Source organism: Euwallacea fornicatus, chromosome 10 (genome assembly GCF_040115645.1).
Source record: "Euwallacea fornicatus isolate EFF26 chromosome 10, ASM4011564v1, whole genome shotgun sequence".
NCBI classification, from domain to species: domain Eukaryota; kingdom Metazoa; phylum Arthropoda; class Insecta; order Coleoptera; family Curculionidae; genus Euwallacea; species Euwallacea fornicatus.
In genome coordinates this window covers 1,455,915-1,475,681 of record NC_089550.1, presented here as the reverse complement: position 1 = coordinate 1,475,681, position 19,767 = coordinate 1,455,915, and the positions used below count along the sequence as shown (strand labels likewise).

General features: G+C 39.1%; 1 protein-coding gene across 1 annotated transcript in view; it reads right to left on the bottom strand.

Annotated features, from left to right (window-relative positions):
* Positions 1-19,767, bottom strand: part of LOC136341541 (protein Wnt-5b-like) — a 38,079-nt gene that overhangs the window by 1,403 nt on the left and 16,909 nt on the right. The window contains exons 3-6 of the mRNA XM_066286656.1: positions 15,113-15,354; positions 12,538-12,718; positions 7,451-7,562; positions 5,176-5,278 (exon numbers count right to left, since the gene is read on the bottom strand). Of these exons, the coding sequence (XP_066142753.1) occupies positions 5,176-5,278; positions 7,451-7,562; positions 12,538-12,718; positions 15,113-15,354 (638 nt within the window). The remainder of the gene's footprint in view (positions 1-5,175; positions 5,279-7,450; positions 7,563-12,537; positions 12,719-15,112; positions 15,355-19,767) is intronic.

The following is a 19,767-nucleotide window of genomic DNA, read 5'->3' as shown; positions in this document are numbered from 1 at the left end:
AGGCATTGGAAGAAAATGTTAACCGCCGATTTTCGCAGACTAAAAATGCAGATTATTTTTCTTCTAATTAAAAAAAAGTTCAAAATCAATATGCATCATCGAGCGTCTGCTGCATTTAGCCCAATTGACCAATGCACGATGGCAGTTTATTGGTTTATATCAATTTTGTCAGTCGGAGTAATATACTCGGACTGATGTCCGCCATTTGTTTTTCCTAACATACACGTGTGTTAGGAGTTCCTAACGCATGCATTTGTTTTCGCGCCTACTATCTCCGGTTGTTATGTCTTCCGACTTTTAAAGTTTTTTTTATTATTTACATGCAGGAATGAAGGAAAACAGTTTTTAAAAATTCCACAAAATCGTCAAGCTTTATTGCATTTTCCACGCAGTGTCGTAGGTTTCCTGACACAGACAGTGTTACCATTTGCGTGGGCTTCAGTTAATAATATACGAGAACTCCAATAAATCTCGTAATAGGTGGTACAAGTATTGTGTGTAAACAACTATTACAGCTCGTGTATATGAAATTATAAATGCCCCGTCTTTTCGAACAAATGTTGGCACTTGAGGGACTTCACTCTTTTGTTACCGCCTAGAGGGTGGTCCCTATATGAGGATTTAATACTGAAAGATATTTATTTTTCCCGTTAATAAGGAATATTAGCATTTTAACTGTGTACATAACTAACCACGTAAACTTGGATTTCAAATATTTGTCGGGCGGCTTTGAATGAAAGGCTCTTAAATATATCACCAGCTTGCACAGTCTTTAATATTTGTAGAAGTTTATGTTTTCAAACACTCTTTAAGTCCGATGTTTGACGTTGCAGAGGAGGAAGATGTTTAACCATCACGTGATTGAATTAATAGAGGAAGTCACGTCCAAAATTTCTTTCTAATCGATCAGGTGTTAGCGTTGCCCATGGGCCTTTATTAAAGCCTACAAATATGAAAGGCTCATCAATCACAGGTGACTTTATTGAACAGCAACTCGGGTCTAAATTGTCGATAAATTTTTCCGAACAATAACAACGTTGTAAAGTTACGGAATGGTTCCTTAATGGTGATATAAACCGGCCATTAACAAATAGTTAAGAGATGTTGCTGGCTTGATCGACTGTCTCTGTCCCTCATTCATTTCCTTCGCTGGAACTTTGAGGAAAAATCGTTAGAGATCAAAGCGATCACTAATGTCCTTTTGCAACAATAACGTAATAACTTTATAGCTGAAATTATCGGTTTTTGCATTCCTGCTGTTGTCCAATAAACGCAGGCTGCAGGGCTTTATAGATACGATAAAGATCGTTATTTTCGTTGCCCGTTTTACAGTTAAACCTATTTCTCTTTTAAAGTATTACTCATGGTTAGGGGCCTTAATTTTCTTCGAACGTGCCAGTCTGTTAAGCTTATTTCGATTTTTTCTTTCGGTTGATTAAATACTCGCCCGAGGCCTGCGTCTTCTCAACCGCGTTGAATAAACCATATAAACAACAATTGAATGGGAAATCTCCAGCCGATTCGATACCCCAGTCAAGATCTGTCGCATTATGCCGGACTCAATCAAGATTTCATTAGCATAATTCAAATTATCAGGGCTGGAACAATGGGTCAATTAATAACATTTGCACTTGTATAAAACGCCCACGCCGGGATTAATATACAGAATCAAACTGGCTGTAAACTTCTACGGACACACATGCAGGTCCCACTTTATATGTCAGTATTATATGCAAACAATTAGGTGGTTGAACGAACTTTAATTATCGTTCAGCTGAAATAAGATACCTCAATGGCTTAAAGCTGGAGGTTGATAAAGTGCTATCTGGAGCCACGATGCCAATGACTTGGAGGAACTGGACGTAGCATTGCCGGGACTCCATTGAAAAGGTCCCTTTTTCACTGCAGTCGCGTCGCTACGTTGTCAGATCCGGTGGGTCCTACGTCAGACATACGCAATGAAATTGACAGTAAGTGCTGTCACGCTACAGGCAAATGTCGCTTTGTCGGACGATATTCGGTGCGACAAATTTAATTGATGTGCGACATAATTGTCTCCAATAATTGTGACGTAATGGTCCTCAAGCCGTGTTTACGTCACATTTTATGTGGCATGTCTTAAATCTCACGTATCTCTGGCGTCGGACCGGCCTAAGAGGTCGTGGCAACGTCACTTCCTCCCTCTTCGCCGCCATGACTTAGTGTCTGATTGGTCGTCTGTCAAAACTATGAAAAAACAATCCTACGTCTAATTATTCTGCATCGTTGCCTTTGGACCACACAGGATTTTCCTTGTTTACCGTACATTATGGCAACTCCTTTGCATTTCTCCAATCTCCCACTCTAACGTGGAATTTCTGGCACTTTTGGGGGGAAGTAGAGCCGTTAGGTTTTTTTTTTTAACTAAAGACTGTGCGAATTACAGAAATTTGTTGCTGAGTAACTTGAAGTTTCATGAATAGAAACCTAAGTAATAAATTCCTCAGTATTACGGTATCAACAATTATGGTGGTATCATATATATTATGGCTTGAAATTTATGGAAGCTGTTGGAATATCTGAGAAACCCGAAGTGACTTTTTATCAAGCATCAATTCTGGAATCTGCTGAAAGAAAATCATTGGAATTTCTGAGTAATTCAGTGTGATACGTTGTTTTTTAAGATCGGCTTAATCGACAATCTGGGAAGAGAGGGAACTTTCTTCTACTTTACAATTAGTTACACGATTTTCCTCCGTCACACGAAGGTCCCGTAAACACCAATATCCATCCATCCATTTCCCATATTCCTCACCGCACACGAACTGTACTCAACATACCTCCGCCCATCATGTATGCACGGCTCGTCCCATTGCATCGGATAATAATGACATAATTATACTGGGGGATTATCGAAGAACGATTTTTTAAACGATCCTACATGGACAGACATAAATATTCACACCCTGTAATTTTCTGCCTATGGGGCACCCACAACCATTCGAGAGATTATCATTGAATGGCCGAAGGTGGATAAGAGTGTGTATATCAAAACCCTGTTTTAAGTTACCTTTTTTTAATAAAAGTTAATTGTTTCCGTGTTACAATGGGTGCATGGAAATGTTGGGAGGGTCAACGGAGGGAGCAAGTTTTCTGATTTTCTTACCATTAAAATACAAATTCTCAGGCGCAAGTAGCGTAGCCTAATGGTCTTCTGGTCCAGTGAGGTCAATATTGGAAAGTGGCAGAAAAAATTTAAAATTGCCTTGTCAGCGCTATATCGCTTTGATAGGCGTGCGTCAAGAGAGCGCTATAAATTCAATGTAATTTAATACCGCAGAAAAGCATGGAATGTAATTGCGGGTTTTCCATAGAGCAATGAATCAACTTTCTCGTTATTTACGTTAAAACCGACAGAATTAAACGGTGTGGCTTAATTAATAGCTTTTAATTATTAGAATTACCGGGCTCTTTACGACGCCATTTTTAGTTAACACGCGAATTCCTGTTTGTAGAAAACTTGAAACAGTACAGGGAATAAAGTGTAATTTATGATAAATAATAGTCATTGCGTCGGTTACAGGTTATTCGTAAAATTTTCACACTTATCACAAATGTTTCTACAGTTTTAGGTTGCATAGAAGGTCTGATAATGCCCTTCAGGTCATTCTTAGAACGTGAGGGAACGTGTCGGTTTACTTAAAAATCATAAGTTCCAAAAATTTGGGTCGCTCCGCGGTAACGATTTATTACTTAGTGCAAATTTCTTTTCTTGGCACTTCAGATTACTCCACAATTTCTTAAAATTACTGCGGAACTCCCTGGAATTCCAGTCATACCCCTTAACTAAATCCGGTACTCCAAGATCGCGATAATCAATTTTATCGTCCGTAAGTACGAAAAATCTTTTTTCGGGCTGCGTCCAGTTGCCCATATGGTAAAAAGCAGAGAAAAGAACATTGCTTTTCTAAAAAAGCGGAAAAAACTTGTAAAGGCACGCCTATAGGAGGAATTTCTTACACACAGCATCAGAATACGTGCAAATATACAGGGTGCCCTTTTTAAAAAATTCGACACCCCAAATCTATAGTTTCGTGAATTTTACATCACTTGATAAGAAGGATCTCGAAAGTGAAAAACAATTGTTGTGTACACACCAATCGTAGGAATACTGGTACTCTCTACATGTAGCAGAATCAGAACACGTTCAAGCAGGTTGTTCTATTTGAAAAATTCGCTTTCAGGGTAAGGAAACACCAAGCTCGTGGCTTCAGGAAATTTAAACCACCCGACCTTAAATATCGCAAAAACGGAGAATCGCTGTTACATGCACATCTCTAGTAGAAATACATCCTACCATCAGTAGTATCAAAACACGCAGCAATATACAGGATGTCTTATTTGAAAAGTTGGATCGGAACGCCCGAGGACGCCCACTTTATGGGTTGAGATGTGTCATATCACTTGGCACCAAATATCTTAAAATCGACGATAAATTGGTGCATTAACCTATACCACACAGTATAATCGCAAAACGTCCACATATACAGGACGATCAATTTGACCAATTCGACTTCAGAGCCAGAGACCACCAAGTTGTTGGTTTTAATTGCTTTAAATTATTTCATGTTCTAATTAATGCATTTCAATATCTCGAAAACGGATAGAAATTTTTACTATTGAGTCGGTGGGGATTTGAGGCTAAAAAAATTAATAATTTTGCACACCCAAGATAGGAATCTCCATTATTCTCACACGATTTTTGGCACCTGGGAATAAATCATGGACGTCACCGGCCCGTGTGGGTTTTTGTCAGCAGAACATGCGAAAAGCAAGCCCGCCGTGTGGGGCCCCCCAACAGACGTTTATCAATAGAGTCGCCCAAGCGAGACCGATCTCTTGTTCATTGATGGCGAGGCCTATAATTTGTCTGGTCGGCCTTATGTTGATGTGAATCACTACATATTTCTACATGCGAAAAGAACTACTTAAACGACATTGACAGTCTTCACTGACCCCCTGAGGTGTGTTCTTGTACGCACGATGTAGGCGGGGTATATACAGTGTAGCGAATTTAAACGTAATTTTTTAATGCCCAAACCTCCATAGATTTTTAAGTCTCTGGATGAAGAAAACTACGGCTGATGCGTTTGGGCTTTATATAGAGACGGGCATGGTTTTTTTTTGTTTTCTTACCTATTTCCCTGAAATTGGCCAACTGCTGCCAGCAGGTGATGAGAGAGCAGGATCCGGACACCCCATGGCATTTGCAAGTGACTTTAGATTTCTTGATGACCGCCTGTATAGAAATCAAGACTGAATTACTGCTAATAAAGTCTGCATTATAAATAATGACTCTATTCTTCTTGCAAAGAAGGAGAGATCAAATCAAAACCAGAAGCCGACAGCTTCAAGAAAACCACCAAGGAAAATCAAACAATGGCGACTTCCTAATAAACCTCACGATAATAGACGCTTGAACTATTTCAGAGATTGTAGGAGATAAGGATGTTCGTGCCGGGCATAAGAATTATCAGCTTTCTTACCACATACATACTGATCTTTGGTTTTATTTATGGGATAATAAAACACGTGGTTAAAGGTCGTTTGGACGCCTCCGAGAACATCACTCTTTATGGCAGAGTGTAAATTTCCAAAGGAAAATTAGCAATGGTGGATTAGAGCTTGTGTTTTTGCTGGCAGTGGTACCGTTATTATAGCTGGTTTTATTGGACCATAAAACTCCTCATATCAGTATCAATTTCTGCAGTATGAGGTCGTAAATCATTAATTCAATCAATTTATGGTTTGAAGGTATCTTTCGATTATTACTAATAGAATAACACAGGATTGTGAAGCTTAAAGAAAAGGCAAGCAGCAACGCACGTCTTGCCAGTGGGGGATGGAAAATTTAAAGCAATTTTGAATAATTTTATTGGTCGACGTTTCCTTCGTGGTTGCTTAAATTGTTTACTTTAACGCGTCGTTACAGAGATAGGAGGAGTTTTCAGATCGATTAACGCTGATGCCATCTCAGCTACTCACTCCAGTCTCTCCTCCATGAACTTGGATAGGCGAAACAAAAATGCCAATAAACCTGAGAAACCAAAAAGTGTCTAAATTGATCAAGGAGTTTGTATTAGTAATCATGAACGGTGGAGTACCAGAAAACAACTTTGGCCTGTAGAGAGAGACATATCCACAGTGAGTCAGAGACACACATACTTATCTTGTATATTTCAGAAGATTTTATGAAGGAACATGAAAATATGTGCTCGAACTCTTAGTTATTAAAGGACAAAGGACAGTTTTTATTGTGAAAATTTTTTTAAGCTGATTCATTCCAGGCTATTTGCGCTCCAGAGCTTTTCATTCTACACTACGTATATCCCCACATGGGGTTGCCAAGAGAGGAAAGTTTCTTATTTTTCATTTTACGAGAAAAATGTATTTTTTATGAAAGTTTTTGCTTGTTCTAAAACGGCGGAATAAGCTCCCGCTGTTCCAATTTGCCTATTTGTTACAGAGAAATATCGAAAAAGAAGACCATTTAATTGAATTTTTTTCTAAGCCGCAAAAATTAATTCACATTTTCATGGCAACCGTAAACAAGACTTAAATTAAATGACTATGTTGTCGAAATAGCACCTAATTTGCCCGATACGGTGCTGCGGCAAAGGTGGTTTAATCATAAGTTTCCGTATGTTTAAATATCAAAATATGGTTTGCAAGTTGTGCGCATGTGTGTTAATTTTTTTACCTATTTTTCGATACTTTTCTGTAACGAAACGGAAAATTGAAGCGGCGAAGACCAATTCAAGCGTTTTGGAACGAGCAAAAACTTTCATGACGAATACATTTTTCTAGAAAAGTGAAAAATAGGAAACTTCCTCCTCTTGGCACCTCATAGTACACGAAAGCCTCAAGTTAGATTCGAATTAGCTGAATTTGGCCTGTAACGTGAACTAAAATTGCACTGAATATCCTGACAAATCTCGCATGTTATGAAACTCACGACCGCGTCGGATTTGAGAAATCAACGAAACTGAAAGAGTCAATGAAGCTCAATATTTCCCTCCCATGTAGAAACCTCCAGCAGCTTTCTTTGTGGTTTTTCCTGCACCTGAGTGACAGCCGGATTACATTTCAATTTTTTCAACAGATTTATTATGCATTTGTTCACTGAAGTGTGATAATTTCAATCATTCAGCGTCGACAATACACGGAACGAAGCGAAATCGATTAGTTTGATTGATTAGCTGCGGGAAGAAAATGCATAAAATAATCGAGTGTGTTTGTTAAGTACCTCTTGCGCAAGCATGGTCATACCATTCTAGCTGCTAATTCAAATTTCCATATAGAGACAATTAAATAAGGGCGGACCGATAGTTTCGTGTTTTTCACGGAAATTATCTCGTGGCTAAATTTGCCAGAACGCGGATCCATCCGACCTTAAAGGTAAACTATTTACCCTTCGTCCTGCTTCGTTGTTATGCAAGTTCATGAGGACTCGCCCTTGTTCTCTGGATCCCCTCTTGAATTTTCTTTCCTTCTCTCGCACATCAATGAAATTCTGAGTGAATCTGAAACAAATTTATCTCTCACATGCAAGTTAAAGCTCAGCAATTAGTCTCCCTGACAAAGTGATAGATAGGCAGGGGTTAGTTTAACTTTATTACCAGGGGAGTTTCGCCCGTAGCGAATTGTCAAATCAGTTCGTTTCGGCGAGACGAATGGAGTTAGATTGAAGTCGTATAAAGCTCTACTGGAGGTGGTTAGATATCGGCGTGTGTTAGGTAAAAAAACGCGTTCACGTAGCGACTTTCCGTGGAGCGTTGGGAAAGGCAAAGAAAGGGGAAGGGCCACATTGTTTCATGTTTGCTTCTTCTTTCCGGTGTGTCAATAAACCAATGTAATCTAAACACTGTTAAGGTACAATTTCAAATATAATTTCCAAATAATATGTTAATGACTTGTTTCCTTTATGCACAATGGGCAATAAATAAGTTTGACGCAACTGAGGCAATAAGGTTTGGTTATTCCATCGAGGTATTCCAACAATTTAAAGTGGAACTTCAAGATTTATAAACGCATTGTATTAGATTAATACATTTTTCGGAATTCGTAACTGTAAATGCGCGCTTTGGGGTCTAGAAAAGCTATTTTATGTAAATTGTATGTATGAGCTTGGTGCGGTTGTAAGTTTTGGATTTCAAGTGTCTTGTAAAACGAATGTACTTGTATTCCAACTTTACCGCCATTGCAATACGATAACCATTGAAAGGTGAATTGGGTGTCGGCTGGTAAAAGAGAGATCTTTCCAATATATTCTTGGCTATAATAGTTCTCTTCCTTATTCAAATTTTTATCGGTGTATGAAGGAAAAGTAACGTCTTCAGTGTTTGTGTAGGAGTTTAGAACGGATAAAACTGAAAACGGTTCTGATTACAGAAAATCACTCTATTTTAAACCGCAACGTTTTATGATTTTACATTTTTTTCTCAGTAAATGGCAACATGACATATGTCATTCGATGACTTACTATGGCTGCCATCAATCGGGTGCATATGGGTGCGATAGAGAGCGCCACGATCGCTGACAAGCATATCAGCGTGGGGTTATCAAATTGTGTTGGTTTTTCTAATTTATCCGAATTTAATCCATTTTTACTTGTACCATATTTTTTTACTTCACTAATTACTTTGCACCTTACATTTTCATTCCAAATTCCTGTTTTTTAAGCTGAAAAGACGCAATCTTTTAATGTTCTTGGGTTTTTAGGAAAATTTGTGGAGACAGTTTTTAAGCCTAAAAATAGTTAATTCTATTAGGAAAATTGACTTTCCATGCTGCGCACGTTTCGTCAAACATCTCGGCAAACTTACGTTTCAAAAAGAGTTCATTTCATTGCATTCGCAGAAGTATAGAGCTAAACAACCAACTTCCCCTACGTTTTCAAATCACGCATCTCTGTCGTATTCCTCGAGTTAGATAATCTCGTGTCCCATAGATAGAAGACGCCACCTTCGTTACTCGTAGAATTCCGCTCTATTTAAGTAGATTGATTTTGTTCGGTGAATTTTTAAATTAACTACTTATCTCGCAGAACTTAGAGTTTACGCACATTCTCGAATTGAATTTCCCCAATTAACCTGCTTCTCTCCCTAGGTATATCTCTTATCGATATCAACGTTCTTTAAGACGGCTGATAAAAATCTGTTTTCACGCGTGCATTATTAAATTGATGCCGACATATTGCTTATTACGAAAAGCGCGTTTAATGTACCGGCAGTACCTGCTTGTCCAGACCGCCGATAAAATCCTATGCAATAAACTGTATTAATTGAAATTTCACTCGAAGTTTTACTGGCACTCCCTATTCCACACTCATATGTAAAATGTCAGCACTCATAATGGCGCTTTCAATCAGCAAAGCCACATAAAATCCACAGCAAGATGTTAAAAGACTTCTTGTGTTGTGGTCAACATAATTCAAATTTTGGGTGTACAGGGTATGTCAAGCAGGCTTTACACCACGAACGTGACATACGTTTCATTCGATTAATTTTTTCTGCACTCCACTGAAGGCGTCGCAGTTAATCCAATTAAGATAATTGCGGCAATTACCTTAATTACCAATTACTTATAGAGAACAAGATGAAAAAACACGTGCATTTTTCATCACCCAGAGGCTCTGGCCACGTAGGTAATAAAAAACTGGTTCAAAAGGAAAGCAAATAAAAGGATTGCAGGCTTATGCGAGGACGTAAATCTCAAAAGAGAACCTTTCGGCTGACCTTTGCGGCATGGCATGGGCATTATGGCTTGCAAAATTGTTGGTAAAGAGGTCGGAATTGGCACGAAATTTGTTTTCGGTGACTTCGAGATTATGGCAAATCGATGGAATGAGCTGATTTTCTCTCATAAAAGTATTTCACGTTTTAAAATACCACCCCCCTGCTGCTAAAGTAGAAGAACGTACCTTGAGGACTAATATTTCCAGTATTCTTGAGACATGAGAGTAATAATGTTTGTACGATTCTGATCATACAAAAAAAAGGAGCCAAACACGTTGTGGAAGAATGTAGGGAATCACTGAGAAGAAAGTGCCACTTTTGCACCTTTTTTGGCAGTTCAATGGTGATGGAGAGTTCGGGATAGCTACACAACCGACATAGCAGAACTGGGAATTTATCGCGGATGAATGGCAACATGGCGTTTGTCGTTGGTCAAAGTAATATAGGTGACGTTAATGGAATGCACATTAGCGCGACAGAGAGGACGATGCACGATCAATGTCAAACGGGTAGGTGCGAGGTTGCTAAGATATATTAGGTTTCCCAATATTTACACTAAAATTGGTTTCGTTAGATTAAAAATATGGTGATTATTTATAAACTTTTACAGTGATGTTTTCGTTAGTTTTCATATTTTGAAGTATAAAATTGTTTCTCGAAGGTTCGAGCTGAAAAGCCAGACGGTAATAGCGCCGCAAAACCTACATGCCGTATTAATGTATATCAAAATTTAAGGTAAAAATTAACGGCAGTTTTCTATTCATACTTTGCCCACAAGGCGTCGCATTTATTTTTGAAGCTCTCAATGTATGTTTAACGGTATTGAAATATCTGTTTGCGACTGACGATTTCAGGACGTCTCACGATATGAGTGGGTTCCTTGGTGTGAGTGTCTTTCAGGACACACGCTTCCATGGTTAAATTGCGATATTACGTTGAAGATACCAAATCAGCACTAATTTCAAAATGAGACCGCACGCAAAACATTTGAAAAATAATTCCGTAAGGCAACTTGAAATGTTAAAAGTTATATTCTTTGTCATAATTTGGAATTGCCACCACTGTGTCGCATTGCTGTCATCTACAGCGGTAGGCAACGTCGTCAGCTCATTCCAGATGATATCTGTGTTTAACACATGGGGTTAGATAAAGACAAAAAATGAAATATTACTCCCGTCATTCCGAGTGAGTAATTTCCAGCGTATTTGCACACAGTCACCCAGTGCTATTATTCTTGTGCGAGGTACTAAAGAAAACAGTGTTATTTTAGATGAGCGATTATGTTTGGAAACGAGAGCATTTTCGCATATGAATGTATTTTCACATTTAGCTGCCAAATAAGGCATTGAATTAAATCGACGAAAAAAGATCGGTTCTTACGGTCTTTATCTCTTTTCGCGTGTTTTAATGCTCCTTCAAATCCTCATTTTTTCCTCTTCTGTCTTACAATATTATCTCAATTTCACCTTTGAAAAAGCTGAGAAATTGAGTCGAGCTTTATGGGGACTATAAGATTTCGTATTCACCTGTCAATTCATTTACAACCCTTTCTTCTCACACTTTATAACTTATCTAACCATCCGTAACTTTCGATTGACAAAAGCCTGATTGCAGCGGTTTAAAGGCAGGTGTAAATGCACCGTCACAGACATACCCATGTCTTATCAATGCACAATCTAGGTCCGATTATTTCGATTGTAAACCCCTTATTTATAACGGCAATTAAAACCTAGTGGTGGCTATTAATTCCGGCCTTAATTGAATACGTCACCGTGGGTAGCAGTAAAGATCAACGGGAATTCACGCGGGCTATAAAGTACTACCAGTGTAAACGGCTTGTCAGCGTGTTCGGAGCAACTCGGACATAAGTACCCCGCAATCGTATAATAACCCAACAAACCAGTCTTCGGGTCTTATAGATCGCACTTAGATTAAACAATAGCTAGATGACAAAATAAAAATATTTTCTCACTGTTCCGGAGGTAAAGCTGTGGTAGTTGAATTGCTTTAACCGAAAAATGTAACGTAACTAGCAAATTTCGGTAGTTTCCCAACAAAAGGAGTTGAAGTGGAATAACTCGCGCAAATTTTTGTTTTTGAAAATTTTAAGAAAATGCTTAGTATCTTAGTACACCTCTGAAATTTTCAACTTCCATGCCAAGAACTGTTACTGTAAAATGTAGGGAAAATTACTGCATTTCATTTTCAAAATTCTGGAAAGTCCCTAATGGTGATATTGCAGTGGATCAACTTGCTTTTAATCGGGTGTCATGTTTTCAGTTTAGGAATATTCTAAACCACCTGATACGCTATTTGGAAAAGCCAATTTAAACAAAAATATTTTTAAACCCTTCAAAGTATTAAAGAATACATTTCATTCGATCGGCAGAGTCCAGTGGCGTCCCTAAAAGGGGCTGTTGATGTAGCACATCACGTGTCAATCACGATTCGGCACGTGTTGAAAATTCTGGACTTAATGCATGGCACGCCAAAAAAGCTCAGATTTTAAGCTCGAAAAATTTCATGCCTGATATCAAGAAATAATTTCAATTTCAACACTTAAGGTTAATTATCGAAAAAGTGTACTGTAGCTACTTTAGCAGTAATTTTCTTCACGGGTGCGGAAGTGATACTTCACTGCACGCTAAATCTTAAACTTGCAAACTGTAAAATAATTAAAGAAATTATTGACGTTGAAAATGATCGTTTATCAAAGTTGTAAGTTTAGGATCGGGAATGGAGCAGCGGTAAATTTACCTACTTGTATCCATACTCCAAGTTATCCCCACACCCTCCCCAGACCCATTCCTTTTTCAGATCTTTGGGCCGATCCATTCTCGAGCATCCACAAGAGGTCAGCTGTCCGTCCCTGCAGCCTCTGGCTATGGAATGGGCGACTCCTGCTGAAGCCAACGCATGGGCGAATGCGGTTTCCCTGCTAGCTGGAACAAATAAGAAGTTTTAAAGGCTTCAATTTAAAATTAATGCCTCTTAAGGCAAATCTCTTCACAGAAAATGATGATTGATTACAGTAATGCGTCCTCCTGCGAGCCCAAATTGAATCGTAAAGCTTTCCGTCCACGCACGATTAAAACGAACCGTGAAATCGCTCATAATATGGAAGTTAGAATGGAAAACGGTAAATGATCGATGCAATCCTAGGAAGAATAATATAAACACTCGCAGCGATAATCCAACAATAACCTGCCTACCAATCTGAAGGAACGTATAATAACATTGGCTTTTCCGCGTTTTTTGCCCGAGGCCATTATATCAACTTGTATGTCTTGGTAATTGTTCTACGAACATCTAGGACCGAGAGGTGCAATAAAGCTTTCAGATAAATAGACCGCGATGGGCACCGTATTTTGTGATTCGTTTGCTTTATTTTGTCCCCGTTTCTTCTTGTCATCGTTCGTCCAATCGCATATTAATCAACCTTTTCAGCCAAATTTTTTAATCTCTTTCTGAGAAATCTGGGTGGACGATCTTCCGTTGCCTATTCATTATTTATTGTTTCTGAGTCCGATTTTGATACCGTTGGGCTCGCATGCCTCATTATTTTTGCCCTCTTCACGGTTCCTCGCTACCCAACATCTTTCATTTTGACCCTGGATCTCCACCACCAACCTTGACTAATTCAACTTTACACGTAAAGGGGTAGTCTGGCCTGCAAAAGAGAGGGATGCAGCTTAATCCAATTAAAAGCTCCAAACAGAATGGAAGTCGCAAAAAAGGTGAACATCAAAGGATGGAACAAAAGCTCCGTAATCGGATCATCCGCGATGAGTACTGGTGCTCGAAATCTGGTTATTATGCAAATCGTTCGAAAGTGAACGTGTAGAAGGGGCTTTAGAGCTTAATTTTATTATGATAAACGACGATTTTGTGCCAAATAACAAGGCGTGATTTGTATATTAATGTTCCGGGGTGTAAGTGTTGGGAATTAGAGGTTTTGTATGCATATATTGAAGGCTTAACGTGTCCGAAACAAACAGCCATATTTCATTCTCGCTTGCAGAGGAGATAAGCTTTTGGGTGTAGGGATTTGCAGGGCAATATTTCATCTTTAGGCAGGGATGAATGGCTAATCTAGGGCACATTTGGCCGATGAGGGAGCTAATAGGCAGCAGCTAATCCTCGACTAATAACAACAATGTTGCAGGATATTAAATGAGTATCAGACTCTGAAGGATTATGCGGCGAAAAATTTAAAGTGGAAAGGACACGGAGCTGTGCGGTTTACAATTGGGCATGTTTGAGGACAATTTGAAAAAAAAACGTCATGAAACCATCTAAGGGTACATCACTGAGAATTTCGCCCATCACATGTCCGAAGGAGGCATAAACACGTTCACGAAACTCTTCCCCGTATATAGCTCGTGAATCGAAAATTCTAGGCAATTTTAAATCAATAAGCATTCGTGCAATCTGGATCAGAAAAAGTTGTTTATGGCCTACGTGCACTCACGGACTACGTGTGCTCACGCGCTACGCCCGCTCAAGACCTACGTTCGCTCGTGTTTTTTCCTGGAGAATTGCGTTAAAATTCAGGCATATTTCATGCATATTGCTTGAAACTTATAGATGGTTTTCGATCCACTCCTTATATTACCACTGAACGTTAACAAAATTCCAACAACAGTCTAATAGCTTCTGAGAAAATGAACCCAATTAATTCTCTAAGTAACCTCGACGAGCGTTGAAAGGGCACACAGAAGGAATAATGTGAGAGTATTCTAATGGGATTTGCAGAAAACGCCAAGTCATCTTAATCGGCACTCACTAAATGTTCAAAAGAATATTGAGAATAATGATCAACCCATGAGTTGAATTCTCAGTGAGAACCCAGGAATATCCTCCCACATGGTACGATCTGAACCTTGCAATCAAACCGTGGTACCGAACGTTCAGAAGGTTAAATTGGGCCTAACGGTTCTCTAGACCGCCTAGCACCGGCAGTACCAGCTATGGGAAAAATTATGGTTCCGACATTAAAAGCCGTGATTACAGGGAACCTTCGGCCTGATAGATATAGATATTCCTTTCCGACGGTAATTTAAGAATTATATCTGCATGATTGCTGCAGGTAGTACCACGACGGCTAATTATCGCAAACCATGTTGTTCTTCAGCTAAAATGGTACCATTCACGTGAATTATGAGAGTGTTAAATTTTTGCCTGAGGAAGAAAATGTTGCTACGCCTCTGGGGATGAGAAGGCAATATAGAAAGCTGCTTTTAAGTTTGGTTATTGATAAGCAAATAGTAGCTACAGTATGATTGATTGTTCCCAATTTTCCATTAAGCTGCAGCTCCAATTTCCGCACAACTTACCAATTGTAATCATGGGTCCAAATACGTTGATATCATCCAAAATTGAACAATTCCACCGGCGATTTTGAAACTGGTGCTTGCACTCATTCAAAGACTGCTTCGCCCCCATTGCCACAGAATTCATATGGTCAAGATAGAGCTGACAAAATCTAGTTTGACCAGGGCTCAAACCTGGCAAGGTCTTGCACGAAGGAGGTCCTTGGTCGTTTTGCATCATTTCGTCTATTACCATGCCCATTCGTCTGAAACAACGCATAAGCAATTACTGGAAATCCAAATTTATGATAAGCATTTGCATGGTTCGTGTCGATGACTGGAAATATACACACTTGTTCTTCAATTAAAGGCGGAATTTATGTTTTTCCTTGTTATCTGTAAGTTTAGTGTCCGTCTTATTGCCGAGGCTGCAACTATGCAGATGCAGTCCGCGATATGAGCTAAAATATGTCGGTACCACCCAGTGGTGCACCTAAACGCGCAGAGGTTCATATAAACCGGACATAGTAAAAATGAAGTTAAACTCATTTCCAAATTAACCGTTAGACATTGGATATTCCTAGGGATTAGGAAAATAAATTACCCGTGTCTCCACATGAGCGAAAAAACGTATCAAACCAGAAGAAAATTTGGAAAATTCAGGAAAACCTTCCAAATAACCCATAGACGAAGAATCGTAATGAGTTTCAAACTTGCGAGAGAAACATGATCATTTAGTTGGATGGTCGAGTGGCGCTGGTTCACCATTGGCGGAACAGGCGTGCGCACGCTGGGTTGACCAAATGTAGCGCAATTTTAACTACAATTTAAAATGTTTACACCGTAAAGGTCCTTTTGGGGCTGTTGAGAATTGACCCTAATTACGAAGGTTTAATTTTAATTTTCTAAAATTATTACTATACCACGTTTCTATCTTTGAATTCGCCACATTATACTCCTAGTTGTCACATGATTCATACTCACTTGAATAGCTCCATTATTTTTTTGAAAATAGGGCACGGAGCCATCGTTCAGTGTCGGGAAATAGTTCAAATTGTATTTACTGAACGCATACAGTGGACCAAATTCGCAAGGGGTGCGGAGGAAATGTGAATTCAATTCAACAGTGGTAGAAGTTTCTTGCTTCATAAGAGCTCCTGCAACACTTTCTTATAAACCTACGGCTCTATTCACACCCATGCAGATTTTCCAGAGTACTGCTCGCAATCTCTTTCCAATTATTCTCGCTTCTTTTTCAATGCTCTTCAGCGTTAACTTTTGTTTTCAAAAGAGGTGTCGCCTTTTTGAAGCTTCTCGCCTTCACTTTGATCCCCCTTAAAAAGGTATTGCCGATCTGCTTCGTTAAATTTGAATCATAGTTCCATTTGTGTGATTTTCCCATGCCGCAAAAGAAGTATTCATTATGTCTCTTTACACACATTTTATCAGGTCTGTATTACTCCCATTTCCTGATATCGATGACCAATATATTTCTCAAGACCTTTACAAACTTATCAGATATCCCCGTTAAAGCAATTCCTTTTTCGTTTCTAGTTCCATTGTCAGATCACTTTAAAGGATTAAATATTAACTTTCTATAAGGCGTCGTATATCTTTCAGATAGATCTTATTCGAGCCGCGTCTAAATCCGATTTTAGATTATTGGTTTAATGAATGGTTTTTTAAAAAGACATTTTCTCCTCTTTGAACGTCTACAAGCTCCAGTATCGTAATCGGACGTTCCCTGTAAAAGGAGATTATCGCCTTGCAGGAATTCCAAAAAAGGCGTATGTAGGAATATGTAACACTTTTTGTAGGTGAAGACGTATAGTGCCTGTTCGTTCTCAGCAAAATGAATTTCTCTAAGGCAACAAAGTGATTAATTCGAAATTGTCTTGTATCGATACAAATAGTGCAGAAATTCTTCAAAAAGTGACGGTCACAGCAAAAAGCCAAGAACAGTTGGATTTCAGTGAAACGCGTTTTTCTTCTAGATTAAAATATGGACGATAAATTTCCCTGACTAATTTAAATGTAGCAATATATCTTAGCAATTGGGATAAGATATCTGGGTATTAGACAAAGATTTATGGACGTTCCTCTTAGCCGGATTCGGCCCTTGGTGGCCATACATTTCGATGGGAATTTCGCATGCCTTCGCAATTCCCCTTTAAGCTCAAATCATGCACTTAAGGCACAAATATAATAAACTTCACTAAAGGCATTTTTAATACCCCTTTATCGCGGCTCGGACAGAGAGAATGCGAGAGCGGCTCCTTTCAAGTCTTTAATAATGTTTGGCTTTGAAATGTGCTACGTCTTAAAACAAAGATTGGATTTTATGGGATGTTTTCTGCTTCCGGTGGATCATGATAGTCAAAAATGATACATACTTTATGTACTGGGTTGACCACGACATGCGCATTTTCCATCGTAAATGGAAGAAATTTTTTCCACTAAAAATGATAAGTTTGTTAAGTTACACGTTGCCCAATTCAAGAACAATCCAGTTCAATAACATTTTGCCGGAGTCTTCAGGAAAGGCCTTCCGACACCAGGTATCATTTTGTACGTGGATACCGCCACGGAAATCAGTACGATAACCAAGGAAAAACACTACCGTTAACTTCAACAATCGTCTGTATACTGCGTGACATAGAAAAGAGGACACCCCGTAAAGATGGTCTCAATTAAATAATTTTTAGTGCGCGCGTTTCTTACGCTAAAACAAATATCTCATTAAGAAATTGATCAAATTTAATCGTTAAAAACCAAAAAAACATTAATAATTTGTCAGTCCTCTTCAGTGTCTTGCACGTTTCTGTACAGGTCTAGGCATGGATCTAATCAGGTGGTTGACGTCCTCTTGGGGGATCTCTTTCCAGGTCAACTGCAGAGCATGACATAGCGCCGCTAGGCTCTGTAGGGGATGGGGTGACTTATGCAACCTTCCACCTACGATATCTTGTCCATGTTCAGTCGGTGAGAGGCCTGGAGATCGAGGTGGGCAAAATAGCAAATTCATTGCATTTTGTTGAAAGAAGTCCAGTTTAGCCACATGGGGTCGTATAGTGATTTGCTGGAAACCTGAATTAACAAGTATTTCCAGATAAGGCACGAGATGAGAATGCAATACTTCTTAGGGGGGTCGTTGGACTGTCATACTGCTTCTAACGAAAATTAATGGTGACTTGGTATCATGTGCAGTAGCGCCCCAAACCATTACCCCAACAGTCTGATGGACACGTCTCTGCATTGTAAAATGAGGATCCTGTCTTTCACCCCGTCTTCTTCTTGCCACCATGCATACTCAAACAAAATCTGAATTCGTCACTAAACGCGATATTATTCCATTCCGGATTCCAATGTATCTCTGCACCAATGCAGTCGATTTTGACGTTGATTTAAGGTGAGGACTAACGTAAAATTGAAATGGTAGGAAATGAGTCCAAAAATTCTTATCCGGCCATAAATGGTTCGAATCCTAATGGACTTTCTATACGCAGCAAACCGCTGATCTGCCAGTGTCCTCAACGAGACGAACCTATCTCTTAGAGCCATAATTCGAAGACTGCGATCTTGGCGTCCTGTAACTCTTCGGGATTGCCCAGTACCTCTACTTCTGCATGTTTGCTCTTCTTGGAACCATGCTACTATAGTGTTTATACTACGGTTCAGTTTGGTGACGATTTCCCTAAGTGACCGATCCGCCCCTCGTGGACCCACCATTCGACTTCTCTCAAACTCGCTCAACTTATGAGAATTCGCTGCGTTCTGCGTGTGGCCATGTTTGATTAATATAAGAGCACTTTCTAAGCACACAATAAATGATATTCCGCAGTCATATTGTTGCTATTTTATTGCTATTTTTATAGTAAAAAAAAAACTAAAATTCCTAAAAACTCGTAAATACATTGATAAATATGGCTGAAAATTTATTCATTTCTTGTATTTCCATATACAAACATTATTAAAACAAAACAATTTTTACGAAGTGTTCTTTTTTCTACGTCACACAGTATAATAAAATCAAAGTGATTACTTCTTGTGTGTGACTTGGGCACAACAACAAATTAAGACTGAATTAGGAGGAAAATGTGGAGAATTATCTTTCAGCACAAGTCGCGAACTATTTCCAATCGTGGGAAATCCCTGGAGAGAAAATGAGCAGGGTTTGGTATCTGCCTGCTTTGTTCTGATTGACCAATCAGAACGCTGATTAGTTGGCTCCAACGAATTTCGAGTTTTAGTCTAAACGATTTAAAGGTAAACCTTAAAAGGTTTTTGCAGTTAACATTTTAACACATTGACTCTGCGAAGGACATGGTCAATCTCAACGTTTATAAGTGACGTGTGCATTCCTTTCCATAATTCCCACGGTCAAACCAGATCAACCCTTAACTTGACTGATTTATGAGTTTTAATCTTTTAATCCTCTAATATATTGTAGACCGAAATGCAAGTGAAACATGACGAATTGGATGAGTGTCCAACAATCTCTCCATCTTCGGGGCAACTTCATGATCTCACCCTCATAAAAAGTGGATTATTTTTCGGCACTAAACTGGCTCAAGCACTTTTTGTATTTTCATCAGTCGCATGGGGGTTTCCATTAACGATCTTGCGCGGCGATCGAGACAGATGATGTCGGATGGTGATAGGTCTGGAGAATAGGGTGG